This window comes from Epinephelus lanceolatus, chromosome 2 (genome assembly GCF_041903045.1).
Source record: "Epinephelus lanceolatus isolate andai-2023 chromosome 2, ASM4190304v1, whole genome shotgun sequence".
NCBI lineage: Eukaryota > Metazoa > Chordata > Actinopteri > Perciformes > Serranidae > Epinephelus > Epinephelus lanceolatus.
In genome coordinates this window covers 10,018,492-10,034,711 of record NC_135735.1, presented here as the reverse complement: position 1 = coordinate 10,034,711, position 16,220 = coordinate 10,018,492, and the positions used below count along the sequence as shown (strand labels likewise).

Below are 16,220 nucleotides of genomic sequence, written 5' to 3'. Positions count from 1 at the left end.
GGCCTTGTGTGTCAGGGGCTTTACAGTTGGTGGGTGTAGTTTGGTCCAAAGAAAATAGTTCCTACATGAAACTGCTCACAACAAAGTCTGTGGATTATCTTGAGTAACCGGGTCGTGATTTCTGAAAAGAGACATTAATGTTGAGTTTTTCAAATGTCTTTTTTGCCGCTCTGAGCACCACAAACTGAGTGACATCTAGTTATCTCTATGATCGATATTTCTAACACTCACACTCACACCAAAACAATCTAGACTGATAAACAGCACTACAAGTAAGAAGAGTAATATGTACTTTTCATTTTGGAGTGAACTGTTTCATAAACCTTGCTTTTGACTTCGGCCATTAGCAGATAAACACACAAATACACTGTTTAATCCACTGCTTTCACTTTTGCTCTTGTGTTATTGGTTGAAGAAAGGCTTAAAAAGACACCGCCCTTCAAACTCTTTAAATGCAGAGTAGGCTATCACTCTTAGCACAGCCCCATTCACACTGCTTTACTGCATGGGGGAAATACAAAGCTTGACATGGTTACAGTGCCACTTACTGTTGCTAAGCTATGATTACTGCTCAGAGGAGGGGTTTAACACACAGTCAGTGCAGCCATTGGCTTTAAAGATGTTTTGTCATGGACCAAAGACAGATCGAGGGAAAAACTCCAACCAGAACAATAAGGTTTCGTTCTTTGGAGACGCTGAATATTCATACCAAGTTTCACAGCAGTCCAGCCAGGAGTTGTCAAGATATCTATCTAATGACTGAAGTGTTAGCTAGATGAACACACAGACAGACAGACCAGTATCCTCAGGCTTCACTAAGCAGGATAAATATCCTCCCTGTTCACCCTTCATGTAACCTGGATAATGATCTGCTCTGAGCGAGGATATCTCACATGGAAAAAAAAACAGGTTATATATAGTTAAAGAGGTCGTTTTCTCCTCACTCTGGGGTGACTATGAGAACATACATGTAACAGTGGGCCTGAGGTTTACTCTCCATGAGCCTCTACTGCTCCCTATTGAAATGAGTAATGTGATCTGCTGGTTGTGTGTGTTGTATTGGAAGCTGATCCTCCCCGTGGACCTGAGGCCACTTCTAGAGTTTCTATCTGCTGGGCCACTTATTATCTGGCCATTACTGAGATACCTGCTTGATGTCAGCGCCTGACTTTTTGAAGCTCCATAACGGAGATATCTTTAAAATCACTTGTACAAAAATGACTCAGTAACATGACGATGTAATGCTGAATGCATCATGATAGTGGATCTGATAATGATGGCGCACCTGTGAGGTAAGATGCATGAATAATGTGGTCCGAAGTTGATCTGGCTGCATCATTTATACCAGACGGGCAGTTATATGACCTGGATACATGCAACCTGTATACAATGCAGGCAGCTCCCCGGTGGCAAAATCAGATGGTCCCCTGATATGTTAACAATGAGTATGTTACTGAGCCTGCACCTCAGAGCGGGATAAAAAATAGTGCTGAGGTGCCTGTAAGTCTCCAGAAGAGAATAAGAAGTAAATCAGCAGAAAACAGTAGAGCTGCATTTTCTCTGAATGTTTTTAATCTCTACTATTGACAACTAACGTCTTCATTAAAATATACGAGCAGATTTTGTTGCCCAAAGAGTATTCAGATGAAAAACACTGGCAGACAGCTTTTTGCTAAGCAGCAGGAATAGCAGTGACAGAGCACCAAGTGAATGAGAGCATGACAGCTTTATGCCTCACAGAGGGACGTGACGGGTGTGGCTGCCGCAGACAAGCTCGCAGGCTGACACAATATCCAACATGTTTCTGATTATATAAACTTTGGATCTAGAATGTGGATACGCATAAATAAAAATAAACAGATACATAAAGACAGCGGCATCCTCGAAAGGTGGCGGGAGGGCAAGACCATCCAGATGCAGCTGCTGGCCCGCTACCTCCCCTCGCAAAAATAATTGAAAATAATTGGAGGACTCAATCAATGTACTCATTCAAATTAAAGCAGTATATTTGTCTTTTTAAGGAAAAGGACAACCAGCCTACTTGAAGAACTATAAATCGCCTAACATACAGATATGTAACGCATTAAAACAGGATCGTTGTGGAACTCAGAATGTTAACCATACTGGTATTTTAGTATTTGAGCCTGTCTACATGTGGTAATATCATGCGTCTTTGGTGATCTGATCACAAGTGGACAGCTCTCAGACTGTCTGTTCACATCTGACCTCAGAATGCATCTCAGGTGACGACCTGTAACCTGACCTCGCATAGCCGCTCTACACGCAAAGAGACGTGTGAATCATTTCTGTTTGCAAAGACCAAATGTGTTGTTGTTTTTAACTGGCGACAGGTTTGTCATGCTATTCGCACACATCCGCTGTGAGGGTCCAAAGACAAAGAGGGATGTTGTGTGCTGTGAAGCCCTCTGAGGCAAATTGTGATTTATGATATTGGGCTTTATAAATAAAACTGAATGAACATACAGCCTTTACTATTTAAAATGAGTAAAATCTTTTGACAGCCCCTCTGTGCCTTTCTCTCTCTCTCTGTTCATCATGAGACAAGTGCCACTAGAAGACTAGCATCACACTGTTACCATTACGCAATGGTTATTTAATGAAAGACTAATGAAAGTGAATTTGTTGGGACCTTTTAACAGCTGCTGCTGCTGATAGCTCGTGCTAACCTGGCAGACTTTTAAGGGCCTGTGTCCACACAGTGTTCTTTCTCAGCACCTGCAACTTTTTAAAATTGTTTCCAATGAGTAGCAAGCATAGGTAGCCACCTCAAGAAAAAGAGCCATGCCCAGCGTCTTTTTTCAGAGCATTGCCCCTTTTTTGTTCGGCCACTCTGAGCATTTTCAAAAATCCTTTAGCGAGGCTACTGTCACAACAAAGACAGAAGAGCCCGTCTGTGGGAGCAGATCGACCGGCAGATATTGGATGTTGCTGGCGAGTGTTGTGCTTTCATCACCATGCGCGTTGTAGCTTGTTGATAACTGTGTAGTAAACCCTTTGTTAATGTAGCATTGTGTGAGCAACCAAGCTAACGGTGATGTCAAGATATTGCTGTCAAAGAAACAAAACCCACGTGCAGCGCATCAATAAAAAACACAAAGCGCTGGGAGTGTTTTTTTCTGAAGAGCTGGGATGATGGGCTCCATGGCGCCCTGTCACCGCTTTTCTGCTGAGGAAAAACATGATGTAGGCCCTAACTGACCAATCACATCGAGTAGAGTTTCTCCAGAGATAGTGCTTCAGCTCTGCATCTGTGTAACTGTACCAGAAAAAAGTTTTCTTATCTGGTCAGGTAAGGACATCAGGTGACTAGTCGGTGGCCATGGACACATTAGCCATCACACTGCTCCAAGAATATGGCCATAATGTGGTCCAGCAGACCACCTCTGACTGTGGTCTGAGCGATCGGATCACAATGCGTCTTGGTGGTCTTTCACACCTGTATTTAGAGCTGTCCACTTGTGATTGGATCACCTGACATTCATGTTAAAACCAGGTATAAACAAGCTTATTATAGTTAGTATGTCAGTATGCTATTCATAACGTAAGAGTCCTTATAGTATACAGAACATGTTAGTTAACTGTTGTTTCTGACACACTTGCAGACACAGACCAACATTAGCATTAGCTTGGAGTCGTGTTTCCGGTGTGTAATTCTGTAAGTGTGACTTTTACCTCATTGTTTTTCTTGTTATACAGAGTAAAGCAGCCGATGGCGTCACTTTCCTTGGAGGCAGAGGCTCTCGTTTGGCCCTCCAGACGGAGTCGGACTGAGGAAGGAAGCTCCGTGTACAGCTGGTAGGACAGATTCCTCATCACACACAATGAATTCTCCAAACCCTGAACACAAAGACAGACAGAGAGGAGATGAATAAGGGTTTGACAAGAGGAGGGCTGAGGTCGACGACTAAGTAACCTAAGTAGATGCTGACACATGTCAGCTGGTAGAATAAACCTGTAAGCTCTGATCATATGAAATCTGATGTCCTCTAATGTGTAACAGGTCACTGAGGCGTAGACACATCTTCCTGCTGTCACTATAGGTTTGTCAACCTCGAACCAACACAGCATTATGAGGACTTTTTAATATTAACAAAACATGGCAGTAAGCAACACATTGGGGACGTCAGGATCTGGATTTAATCTCCTTGTACTGAGGACATCCCCTGTGGAATATTCATCAGATGCAGGAAGGATTCATGTTGACGTCTAATGGAAGCAGTGTGTTTATCAATCATCTGCCAGCTGGTTAAAGATTTATCAACATGTCTGCAAAGTAATTTTGGTCTCCGCTCCTAACCAAAGTCAACGCTTGGTGAAACGTGCCAAACCACAACGAGCGAAGAAGAATGTAAGCAGAACTGTCTGTAACAAGTCATGCAGGTCCCTGGACCTCGTAATGAGCCACGGAAAGTATGAAGCATTGAGAGATAAAGAATTGAGTAACAAGCTAACATTCCTTAGCTGTACGCATTCCAAGTGGAGCTGCGAGCTGAAGAAACAACCCACATGTAGCACGTTTAAAGAATACTGGTGGTGATATTCTGTTTTTCAGTTACGACAAAAAAGTGAAATGACCCAAACCCAAGTGGGTAAAGTCTGATATATCATCTTTCTCTGTGCCTTTAAACACATCTATTAGCCACACTGTTGCACTGAGTGACATGTTCCTTAATTACCATGAACACACAAACTAGTTTATTCTGACTCAATCCCACCAACACGGTCCTGTTGCTTTCAGTGATCACTATCACAGTGGCTCCCAATTGGTGGGTCGCCGGTCCATTCTGAATGGACATCAAGCAGGATTGCAAATCAGCACCAGCTACCGGTGAACCTTTGACACCAGTTAGCAGGCTAAACTGTTAGCAACATTTCCTCTCCTTCTCTGAAACACTTGAAAAATACAGTGTGACACATTTAGTAGCTACAGCTGTCATTTTTAATGGGTCAGATATATTTATTAAACATTTAGGTTACTATCTGCTTGGGCTCGTCAGGTTGTCAATATTTTAGGACTTGGATCGGGATCTCACAACACAATGGTGGTTTTGGTCTTGGGTTATGGGATTTGTTGACAGTTAGAAAAATGTAGAGAAACACAGGCCTCTACCTTAAACTTGAATACATAAGATGCAGTCAAGTCTTTAATTTTTCTGTCTTTATTTTGGTGGTTAGTGTTCGTAGCTACTGATGTTCAAAGGGCCTGCCAGTGTGATGCGCTGTAGCCATTATGACCACAGTGATTTTCAGATCAGACGTTGTTATTTAGAGTGTATAAAAATGTCACAGGTGGTTACAGTGCAGGTCAGACTCACCTTGTCATCTGCCCTGTCCTCTTGTTGAATGTAGGACACCAAAGAGTCCACCAGGCCTCGCATGTCTCTCATCTTCTGTCTCGTCCTCTCGTTCACTGAACTCAGGTTCCTTCACACACAGATAGAGATATTTAAATCCACGCTAGATTATCAGAACGCACAAAATTTATGAAGCTCTCTTAAGCCCCTTCAGTAGCACCATCACCACTATGGAAAAATCAGGTATTTTTGGAGCTCACATGTTCTTTTATCTCTGTCAGGACATTCCTCGGAGACTCAGACATTGCTTTACAAGGTGCAACCTGAAAGTAACTTCAGTTCCATGCCATGTGAATGAAGACTTAGGTTTATACGATCTCTTATGTGATCAAATTCTAAGTTGAGATAACAGCAGCACTTGAAATTTATGCTACGAGTGCGTGAAAGCAGCATTCTGTAAAGTCAGCATAAAAAGATCATCCATGTAAATGTACCTGTGAGTGATGTGCTTTAATGGATAATGGACTGGTTCATTAAATCACGCTGGTGTTTTGTTTCCAATAGACGCAACAAAGTGCTGCCCTTATTCTTAAAAGGTAACTTGGGCCTTTTTCAACCTGGACCATATTTTTCAACGTTTTTGTGCCTAGGCTACTGATGTGAACCACATTTATTGAAGCTGGTCCAGAGTTGAGAGAGAGGGCTGCAGCTGGCAGCAGCACAAAGCCTGCAATGTAACCAGATGGGGCAACTGTGCACGTCACTGTACGATCATTGAGAGTGCTTATTTTTGCCACTGATGGGCTCAGATTGTTATTGTAAATGTCTGAAGTGTCTCTTTACCCTTCACATGATCTTTGTTAATGTGTCTAAGTCTCGCTCAAAGAGAAGTCTCATCCTGAAATCTCCTGAAATGAGATGTAGCTGAAACCACAAGTGAGAGGGAACAGTGTGCTGTGTTGGAGTATAGAATGCTTAGCTTAGTGTTATCTAACAGACACATACCCTGGCACCAAAAAGCATCCAAAAGAATGACCAGTCCACCACTTCACATTGACTAGTAGGTGTCACGCATCACAGAGATTTGGTTTGGGAGTATGACTGTCAATCTTTAATCCGTGCCAGCAGCAGGTCTCAAGACATGGCAGTGCCAGTTGATTGCTCAGTCGGTTGGTTCATGCCTTTAGTGCAGACTGAAATGTCTCAACAGCTACTGGATGGCTTATCATGAAATATAGCAGATGAATCCTAATGACTTCGGCGCTCTCTCGACTTAAACTCTTGTGCCACTAGCTGGTTGACGTTTCTGGTTCGGAGTAAAATCTCTCCACAACTTTGGATGGACAGCCATGAAATTTGGAACAAATGTTCACGCCCCCTCAGGATGAACTGAAATAACTTCAGTCAGTCAAACCTTTGACCTTTTATCTAGCGTCATCACATAAAAACTTCTGAGTTGTCCGATACCTGCACAACTATTGACTTTCCCATCAGCGTCAGCTGTACTTTGTGAATGATGACAGTGTCTGACCCACAGAACATTAATTATATATGTGAAACATTATCCTTATGTGTGGGATCTTCTGCAGAAGGACTTGAAGTTGCACTCTTGGCTCTCCTCTGCCGTTTCAAAGCACTGTTGCAGGATTTTTGTACACAATCTTCTATATACCAATGTCACAGTGTGTCATAGCTGCCCTTTGTAAGCATGTGCAGCTGCCCTTATTTGTGTTTTTATGGTTGACTTCTAGTATATATTAAGATACTTTCTGGCTTTTCTTTGTAAATATCTTACTGCTTGTTTTAGAGCTATACATTTTTATTCTGTATTTTTGTTCTATGTTGTCTGTCTGTAACTTATGTTGCTGCCTGTCTCGGCCAGGACACACAAGGTTTTTTTTAGTTAAATAAAGGTTAAATAAATAAATAAAATCTGTGTTTAACAGAGGTGCAGGGTAATGTGTTGAGCTGCCTGTTCTGTGGAGTGACCTGAGGCAGCCGCTGGTGTTGTAGAAGATGTCTCTTTCAGATGGGCTCAGTGGGAAGTTGCTGCACAGAGGAACCAGCACCTTCTCTGTCAGCTCTGGTAAAGCTTCTTTAGACAGTTTCTCCTTCAGGTTGTCTCTGGAGGACAGATTCCACAGGACGCCTGCAGCCACGACAAACAGGTTTTTACTCTGCTGTCTGAATAACTGAGTAATTCAACAGTAAAAAATAAATAATAAAGATATGACAGTAACAACACCTGGATTATGTGGCTAAACAACAGGTAAATATCAGTGCTTGGACAAAAGCAGGGGACAAACCAGCCTGAAAGCAAAGACCATGACTACCTGTGATGGTCTTTCGAAGCTCCTCGTCAGGTTTGCTCAGGATGCTGACGAGACGCGTCACTCCACCGGCATCTATGAGCGCCGCCTTGTTGTCAACGTTCTCGTAGATGAGGTTCCGTGTGGCGCCAGTGGCGTAACGCTGCACGTCTAAGTTGTCACTGGAGAAAAGCTGAACGAGAGCTGGAACGCCATGCAGAGCACGGACCTGAGGAAGAGGGAGGAACACCATACATGGTAAATACACACATATGGAGGAGAGGTGCTGGTGATGAACACATGACAGACTAAATGAAAAGAATAATGGACAATTAAATAGATAAAGAAGCATATATAGCAAATAAGAGAAATGCGACCAAACAGAACAAAGTTACACGTTACCTGGTTCTTGGCATCGTTGCTATGGTAACACTGGTGCTGGATGTAGGCAGCTCCAAGAACTTGCAAGGCAGTGTCTGACTCAGAGAGATATCTGACAGCTGTGGCCATGTCCAGACTCTGTATACTACACACACACACACACACACACACAAATAAATAATAAGTAAAATCAATAAATAAAGATAAATGAATGGATAACACGTCTCACTTTTCCAGTGGGTCGTTGCTGTGTATCGATGCTCCGTCCAACACATCCACTCCTTTGCCGACACTCCTCAAACTGCGAAGCGAGGCCGCCCGCTGGAGGGAGGCTTGGTACTGCCCTGTCCCCATGACATGGTTGCCTCTGGACACATGCTGCTGCCACTGTGTCCCCCAGCCGTCCCCTGCCATGGGGACCCCTCTGCTAGTCCCAACCCAGCCCTCCTGGCCGAAGCCAGTGCTCTGCTGCTGGTAGTGCTGCTGTCGGTTGGCGATGCGGCTGATGGTGCGGTGGGAGGGGCCTTTGTAGGTGTACTGATACGGCAGCTCCTCCTCCTGCCAGAAGCGTCTATCCTGGGCCAGCGTCCCACTGAGGCTGCGCCTTAGGGTGCCGGGGGCCGGCACAGGGATCGGGCAGGAAGTGGTCTCTGGAGGAACCAACACAGTGAGAGGAAGTGCCTCCTGGTCTGTTTGGCACAGTGACTTGGAGCGTCTGCTTCTCCTGTGTGTCTGGGAGGACTGGAAGCTGCTGTGGGCTACGCTGGCTCCTCTTTGGCTCACCTTGGAACTGGTTTCCACTGCAGAGCGAGAGGAGAAACCAGAGGAGCGGAGGGGCGCTGTGGGCACCTGCAGGGTGGGCGGTGTGGGGAGAAATAAAAGGTTAGCAGACACAAATACCTTTTCTGAATTTATGATCTGAAAAGGCAAATCTCAATATAACTTCCTCACCAGTGCAAGAAATAATTATAGAGAAGAGCTTACTGTACAGGCAGGGAAACAAAACTATCACTGGTATCTGGTACAGCTTTACACGGTGCTTGGACAGTGCTTAGGACTTGGGAAACTGTACCGGACAGCAAAAAGGTTCCACTGCTCTTTCACCTCTCCTACACTAAAGGCTGGCTACTGTACGCTACAGGAAGCTCCCTGCAGCCTCTGCATTGTTAGACGGGCCAGATAAAAGCAACAGACAAACGTCCTGTTTATATTTTTTTTCCCGTCTTTGCATTGTTCTGAACTCGGTCAGCAGTGGTAGACAATTAGACCTCAGAGGAAACGTGATTCATACACAACACTGGCTCAGTGCTGTCCAGTGTGCTTGACTCACAGGTCTCCAATAAAGAATGAATAGTGATGAATGCTGCTGTACTCTGTTTACAGGAAAAAGTTACATTTTAAATTGCTATAGTTAAAGTTAGTTAAACTTTGGTTTTATTTTTTAAAGTTTTGTCTGAGTTTTGACATCTTGGAACAAACGGAAATTTGTATAAATGGGAGCAAAAGACATGAAATGTGACTCAGACATGTTGTAAACAAGCCATCAGTCTATCCAGATTATCAAAACCACTTTATCTGAAGGTAAAACTAAAAGAGAGAAGTTGCTGATAATCCCTCATTGCACAGGAAACCTTCAGGAAACCGGCACTCACAATGCAGCCCAGTAGGTCAAAGTTGAAACCAGTCTGTCTGTAAACTGTTGGGAGACATTTACAACAGATGGTTCATAATTTTACCTTTTGACTTTATTTTCTGTTCCAACTCATTTTAGCTACCCTGGGTGTGTCTGACTGCTCTTGTTCTTTAAGAATTAGCGATGTAGCTGCTCACATATCTGGGCTGTAGCTAACACCAAGGACACTGAGGTCATGTTAGGGCAACAACATACAGAACAAAACAAAATCTATGCAGGGACTTGGGCTGCGTATCAATATTGATACTGTACGACACTTTACTTTGAGTCATACAGAAATATTTGGCCCCTTTTTTTCATATATGGAACTGCTCAGTGCATTAGGTCTGATTCATGGTAGAGCGCTCGACACTTGATTAGTGTCAGTCAACAGAGATGATTTATTTATGACTGAAAAAAGTGTCACTTGACACTCTACTCTTTGTTTTGTTGTGGGCCCCCCTGTATTTTATCACACAATGTGATTAGTTTTCACCCACATCGACTCCAACCTGCCTTCACCAGGCTGACTGACAGCAGATATTTACAGAACCAAAACAGTTTTCAGGTCAGCACCACAGGTAGAAATCAGCAGTGGTTTTAATTATTGATTCATTGACTTTATCTCCCAGCCAACTGTAGCTACTGAGAGGAATCTGCTGCTCACAGACAGACTGGGAGCCGATCAATCAATGTAGATACGATTCATAAATTTAAAACTTATGCACAGCCGGATATTTGTGATTTAAACAGTTCACTAAATGTAACAAATAAACCCTGGGCATAAAAAACCCTGAGGTGTGTCTTAACATGATTTAAATATACCTAATGAGAAACATCTAAGAAACTTCGTCAAGAATTCAATACTTTAAATTTTTCAACACCCAACGCTACAAACTGAAATTAATTATCGAGAGGTACTGGAAGCACTTCAGCTCATGACCCTGGTATTTCTAAAATTCAGGCTCAGGAGCAGATCTTGGTGAATAACTTGGTGAGTACAACCTTCAAACCAAATTGCATGTGTACTTTATCTTTGTACCACAAGAGTAAACTCCACATAGAAGACCATCAGTCAAACTGATAAGTTTCTGGGAGGGAGACAACAGTGAATCCTCACAGGGCACAGGCTGTTTGAAATGAAAACTAATGTGCCAGAATTTGTATATAACCCATGTCATCGGCTGCAATCACGTGATGAACGCACTGATGGGGGTAAAGAACAAAGTAGTACAAAGAGCAAAAATCCAGGTAAGGAGGTATGTTGGGGTGGTAGCTGGGTCAAACAAATGCAGGACTTTTCCCTGGGATACCGGTGTTTGTGTCCCGTGAGAAAGCAACTGAACTTTGAGTTATTTCAAGGTACATTATCACTTTACATTAACTACATAACTTTTCATTGAATATGTAACATTATGATGCCGAAAGATGTTTCTCTTCTTCTTTATCTAAACCTAACCTACGTAACATTACTTTTCTAATCCTAATTCACATAACTTATGTAACTTTACTTTCCTAAACCTGACCTAGGTAACTTTATTTTTATGAACCTAATCTATGTAACATTACTTTCCTAAACCTAACCTACATAACTTTACGTTAAGTACATAGAGTGACGATGCCCAACCATGATTCTTTACCTGAACCTTACTGGTAGGGACACTAATTCCTTGGGCGCTAATTCATTATATACCAACTATTGTACGTGCCTTTTTGTAAGATTTCAAATGAAGAATTTGCAAAGCCACCTTTTTATGTATGGCCCTATGAAATCCATTTTTAAATTTCTTAAGATTCCATGATATCAACACAAAGAGCAGAGGACAGACGCCTCTAAATGACACCGAAACATAGAAGCATAGTTTTTTTTCTGTTCATTTGGCTTAGCTGCTGTGAAAAAAACGCTTATAATGGTAGGTAAAAGCTCAATTTTTATAAATTATATCCACATTTTTGCACATTCCATAACATCCCACTTTTACAGCTGATTCCATTTTTATTGTCAAATTCCACGATACAGTCATAGGGCCTGCTCAGTTCACACAGTATGAAATACAAGAACAAAGCACCAATCTTTGCAGTAATATCAAAGAACTAACCTACAGGAAACTTTAAATGTTCAAGTTTTAAGTTGTTGTGTTTCCAGTCTCCAGACCTTAGCTACACTAAACCTATCCCAAACCCACAGTATCTTTGCTCTGATCTGTACTGGACAGCTCTTTGAAATGTCTTCTTGCATGTGTTATGGTGTAATGCAGTACTGGCAGGCGATACTCACAGCCATGACGCGGGTGGGTGTGTTTATCATGGATCTGGAGCTGTAACCAAGGGTGTGGGTTAAGCTCTTCACTTCGGGATAGCTGTAGTCTGGACAAAGAGAAGGAAGATAAAATGTTAGTGTTTCTGATCTTTGTGTCACTGAGACAAATATATATAATTTTCATGTGCAGAATGCTACCTCATGTTTTCCTGAGCTGCACTGATGGATAGGGGAGTGCAGTTCAGATGAAAAATGACTCACAGAGAGACACTTTGACGAAACCTTCAGTGGTGCAAAGGTGATTTATTTCTAACCTAAACTCATGACTCTTAAACACAATTGGGGATTTACAGTAACAGTCAGAGAAGCAACATATATACAGTACATAAGCTACTGTTCAAAAGATAGGAATCTCCTGCTACAAAGCTAGTTTGGGTCCAGTCAGATGGCTACTCTAGATTTCTGAACTGTCTTTCATTCTTTAAGATTGTAAAAAGTCTTCTTTACAAATAGATATTATTTTGTATCAAGGGTTTGTTTTGTACACGCAGAACAAAATGCTGTAAAATAGTTCAACAAGACTGACAACTGAAAGAGACAACAACTCATTCTGAGCAACAACTGAACAAGAATAGAAGAAATCAGCAGTCATTGCTAAAAGAAGTTGGGAGCTTAGTATCAAGATGTGTGCAGATTTGAACAGGAACAGGTTCCTTTTTTCAGTGTCAAGTGCCCAATTATGTCTACAACAAACTGGAATTAACAGCAAATGTGTTGCTTTAGCGAAGCCTTTCTTTAAACTCCAAAGGTCAGTCTAGGGTTAGCACTACTGGATTATCAGCTGAACATACTGAGAAATCAGTTTAAACCTCTTCAATCTAACCACTGAGTCGACTGCAGGTCCCTAAACAAACAGACAGACTAAATGTTTACAGCCCTGTTGCAGCATTGTGGTTCAATAATGAATGAGGGTCACTGACGTTTTTCTGGACTGGATTACAAATTCAAAATCCAAGATACTTTATTGATAGTTAATGAGTCAATATATATCAAAAACAGTTGCCAAATTTCTGTAGAACGCCTTAAGGGATCCCCAAAGAGAGAATCTGATCCTCTCGAGCCTGGTGCACTGCAGTATCTCATGAATCCATCTATCAGGAGAACAGGGGGAGGAGTGTGTTCATTTAAGGAGATTGAGTCTCATACTCAGTCAGGTGGTAAAAGAAAGGATTTGTTGTGCAGTCTTGGGCATACTTGGCACAGAGGAGATTCCAAAGAGGGCAGCGAGGGGGTCAAGGTCTACTGTTTTACCCATTACATTACTAATTGTCTCGAATATAGCCAAAACTCTGATGAGGGCATGGCAGGAACATGTGTACATAGTCAGTGGGTGAACTTTTACACCTATTGCAAGAATCAGACCTGTCCAGGTATATTTTGGCCCAATCAGCTGACTATAGGTGTTCCCTCTCCCGGTTAGCCAGTCAAACTTTGCACATCTCCTTCACTCATTCATGTTGCTGCTGCCAAATTTACATCTGTTCTCCCCTCTGCTCCCATCAGCTGTCATTTCAGGTAGAATTGTAGCGCCCTCCTCCACTCCATTTACCTCCAGTCACCTTATCCAGAGCCAGTGTGTGCGTTTGTGTGAAGTGGATCCAGATGAGTCAGTAGAACAAAACAAAAGGTGACATTTTAAGGGAGGGTATTTTTAAGACACAGTGGTTTTCCCACTCACACACTACAGTTAATCTATAAAACATCTGTGCTTGCGTGAAATCAGTGATGGTTTGACCAAACCTGTTTCCAAGCAGCCTCAAAGCTGAAGAGAACAATGCAACCATGCCTGTCTCTATCATGTCGAAACTATCTCTCCACTATGTTAGATACAGGTGTAGATTGGCCATCAGGAAGTTTGGGAATTTCCCTGGTTGGGCTGGTCTTTTTCCCGCCAACACGGCATTATGTACCCTTTGTTAACACCTCCTTTTGAAAACCGGATGTAGTCACACGTGTATCCTTCTGCTAACTTCGCCAAGTCTGTCACTGGCTCTGGACAATGAGTGTCAGTATTTAGGTGCAATACAGCTGTAATGATTTCAGTAGAGTTGTGAATGACGGCTGGCTTGACCACAATTATTTTCAAAATGTGCCCTGTGGCAACTCATTGGCTCCATGTCGGCTTCCGAAGGCAGGGCTCGGCAAACTTTACTATCAAAAGAGAGATTTTTGGCCCAAAGTTAACAAACAAAAATATCTGTCTGGAGCCGCAACACATATTTGAGCCTTATAGCAAAGGTAACACAGTATATTAAGTCTTATTTAGCTTATTAACATTACTAATATGTCTAAATGTGCATTCATTGATATGTTTGACCACAAGTTGACTACTCATCAGTGGGCTATTTATGATCATTTGGTTCTAAAACATGCAGCGTTGGCGGTGAAAGCAAACAAATTTCTCCAAGCACTATTAAATTTTCTATTTTCCTCTGAGACTTTTCCTCTTTTGGATTTGGAATCCATAGCTAGCTTCGCTAGGGGGACTGAAGTAGCCACTGCTAATGAGGTTTGACAAAAAAACAAGTAAAAAGCACCAGGTTATAGACATACGACAAATTTTAGTCGACTGATTGTTAAAAAATTGTGTAGGCTGCACATTTTAACAGTTGAAGAATATAAGAATCAATATGGGCCTACCAACAATGATAAATACAACTTAAAACGTTAAAAAATAACCTTTATTTATTTCCATATAACTTTTTGTCAAAGTCACAGGGAGCCACTGGAGAGGGGCTAGAGAGCTTCAGGTTGTCTACCCCTGCTCTAAGGCATAAGATAATTGATAACATAATACACATAAGGTACCTCTGGCTGCATGTTAACTGCAACATGCAATACATGAGGACAGTGAAGGCGACTGGGAGAACCAGATGAACACCCTTAATGATAAGCGATTAGTTTTGTACTGTAAATTTGACTGAAGGTCAATCTATGATTTGTCTCAGCGTCTGGAGTTGGATCACTCAACTTTTTTAAGCTGCTCTCTTCCAGCCATGTAACAACTAATGATTGCTCTGCGGTTTTATGCAACGGGATCTTTCCAAACAGATATTGACGAGGCATTTCATGTACACAAAAAAAGCGGGTTTAAAACGCCCTCACCCATCTGCTGAACACTGCGGTGAAGCAGCACATGCTTGACCTTAAATCAGAATTCATTAAATGTAATAGTTAGCGATAAGGGGTTGGCAAGTGCAAGCAAACAAATGGAAACAGTAGAATTTTACTGTTGTAAAAGCTCTTTCAGTGCAGTAATTTATGTTTCCTTGACCACGGAAACCTAAGAGATTCTGTGCAACACCCTTAAGTAATTCACTCAGCTAAGGAAAAGCAAAACCTTAATGAATGATTCGCTGATCGACAAACACGTTGTGTCAGTTTGAATCTGGTGCATCAACTTGGGGCTGCTTGACAGCCAATTTCCGGGCTGCTTTTTTTTTTGCCCCTGGTTACATATTCCACATGTATGAGGTAACTCTTTAAGAGACCCTGTGAGATGACAGTGTTGCCCACAAGCCAAATTCATGAAACAACAAGTGACACAAACTATTTACAGTGTACCCTTGTTTACACACCAACCAGGTCAATGCCCTGCAAGACTCTGCAAGACACAAGAATGACCCAAAGGAAACAAATGAAGGCCACATGTTAGCATGCTAATACTCAGTTAATGGCCTAAACACAAATCATTAACAAGACAGTCTCTACGTTAAAGCTCTTTGTTTATGTTGGACCGACCTACAGTAGAACACAGATGGATTCACTTCACTTCACAGATGGGAATAATGTACACAGACATGAAGACATGTGAGTGAAGGGGCTTTATATAGACTAGTGCACACTGTAACTACATGTATGAAGACTCTCAGTCTCAAGAGCATGTTATACTGTAAATCATTACACAAGTGAGCTGCCACAGAGAGAGGAAGGGGCCTGGAGTAAATGGCTTGGAGAAAAACAACACCCAGGACGGAAGGAAGGAGGGAGGAGATGCTGCTGGGAGGGGACCTGGCCCGCATGCCTCAACATCTGCATCACCAGTTCAGGGGTCGAGGAAGGTATGCTCATATACGACCACCACAGTAAGACAAGTAAAACCAACAATGTAGTCCATGTAACCTGGATCTCTTCTTACACTGCAACAGAACCACAGAGATGCCTTTACATATAGGGCCTCTTATCAGCTGTAGTGATCCAGATTTATTTACACAGGCATTTTA

At 42.3% G+C, this 16,220-nt stretch overlaps 1 protein-coding gene across 1 annotated transcript in view; it reads right to left on the bottom strand.

Moving 5' to 3' along the window:
• Positions 1 to 16,220, bottom strand: part of LOC117255367 (plakophilin-3-like) — a 45,661-nt gene that overhangs the window by 15,774 nt on the left and 13,667 nt on the right. Inside the window, exons 2-8 of the mRNA XM_033624191.2 lie at positions 11,956 to 12,044; positions 8,235 to 8,854; positions 8,027 to 8,150; positions 7,649 to 7,853; positions 7,305 to 7,464; positions 5,337 to 5,445; positions 3,694 to 3,858 (exon numbers count right to left, since the gene is read on the bottom strand). Of these exons, the coding sequence (XP_033480082.1) occupies positions 3,694 to 3,858; positions 5,337 to 5,445; positions 7,305 to 7,464; positions 7,649 to 7,853; positions 8,027 to 8,150; positions 8,235 to 8,854; positions 11,956 to 12,044 (1,472 nt within the window). The remainder of the gene's footprint in view (positions 1 to 3,693; positions 3,859 to 5,336; positions 5,446 to 7,304; positions 7,465 to 7,648; positions 7,854 to 8,026; positions 8,151 to 8,234; positions 8,855 to 11,955; positions 12,045 to 16,220) is intronic.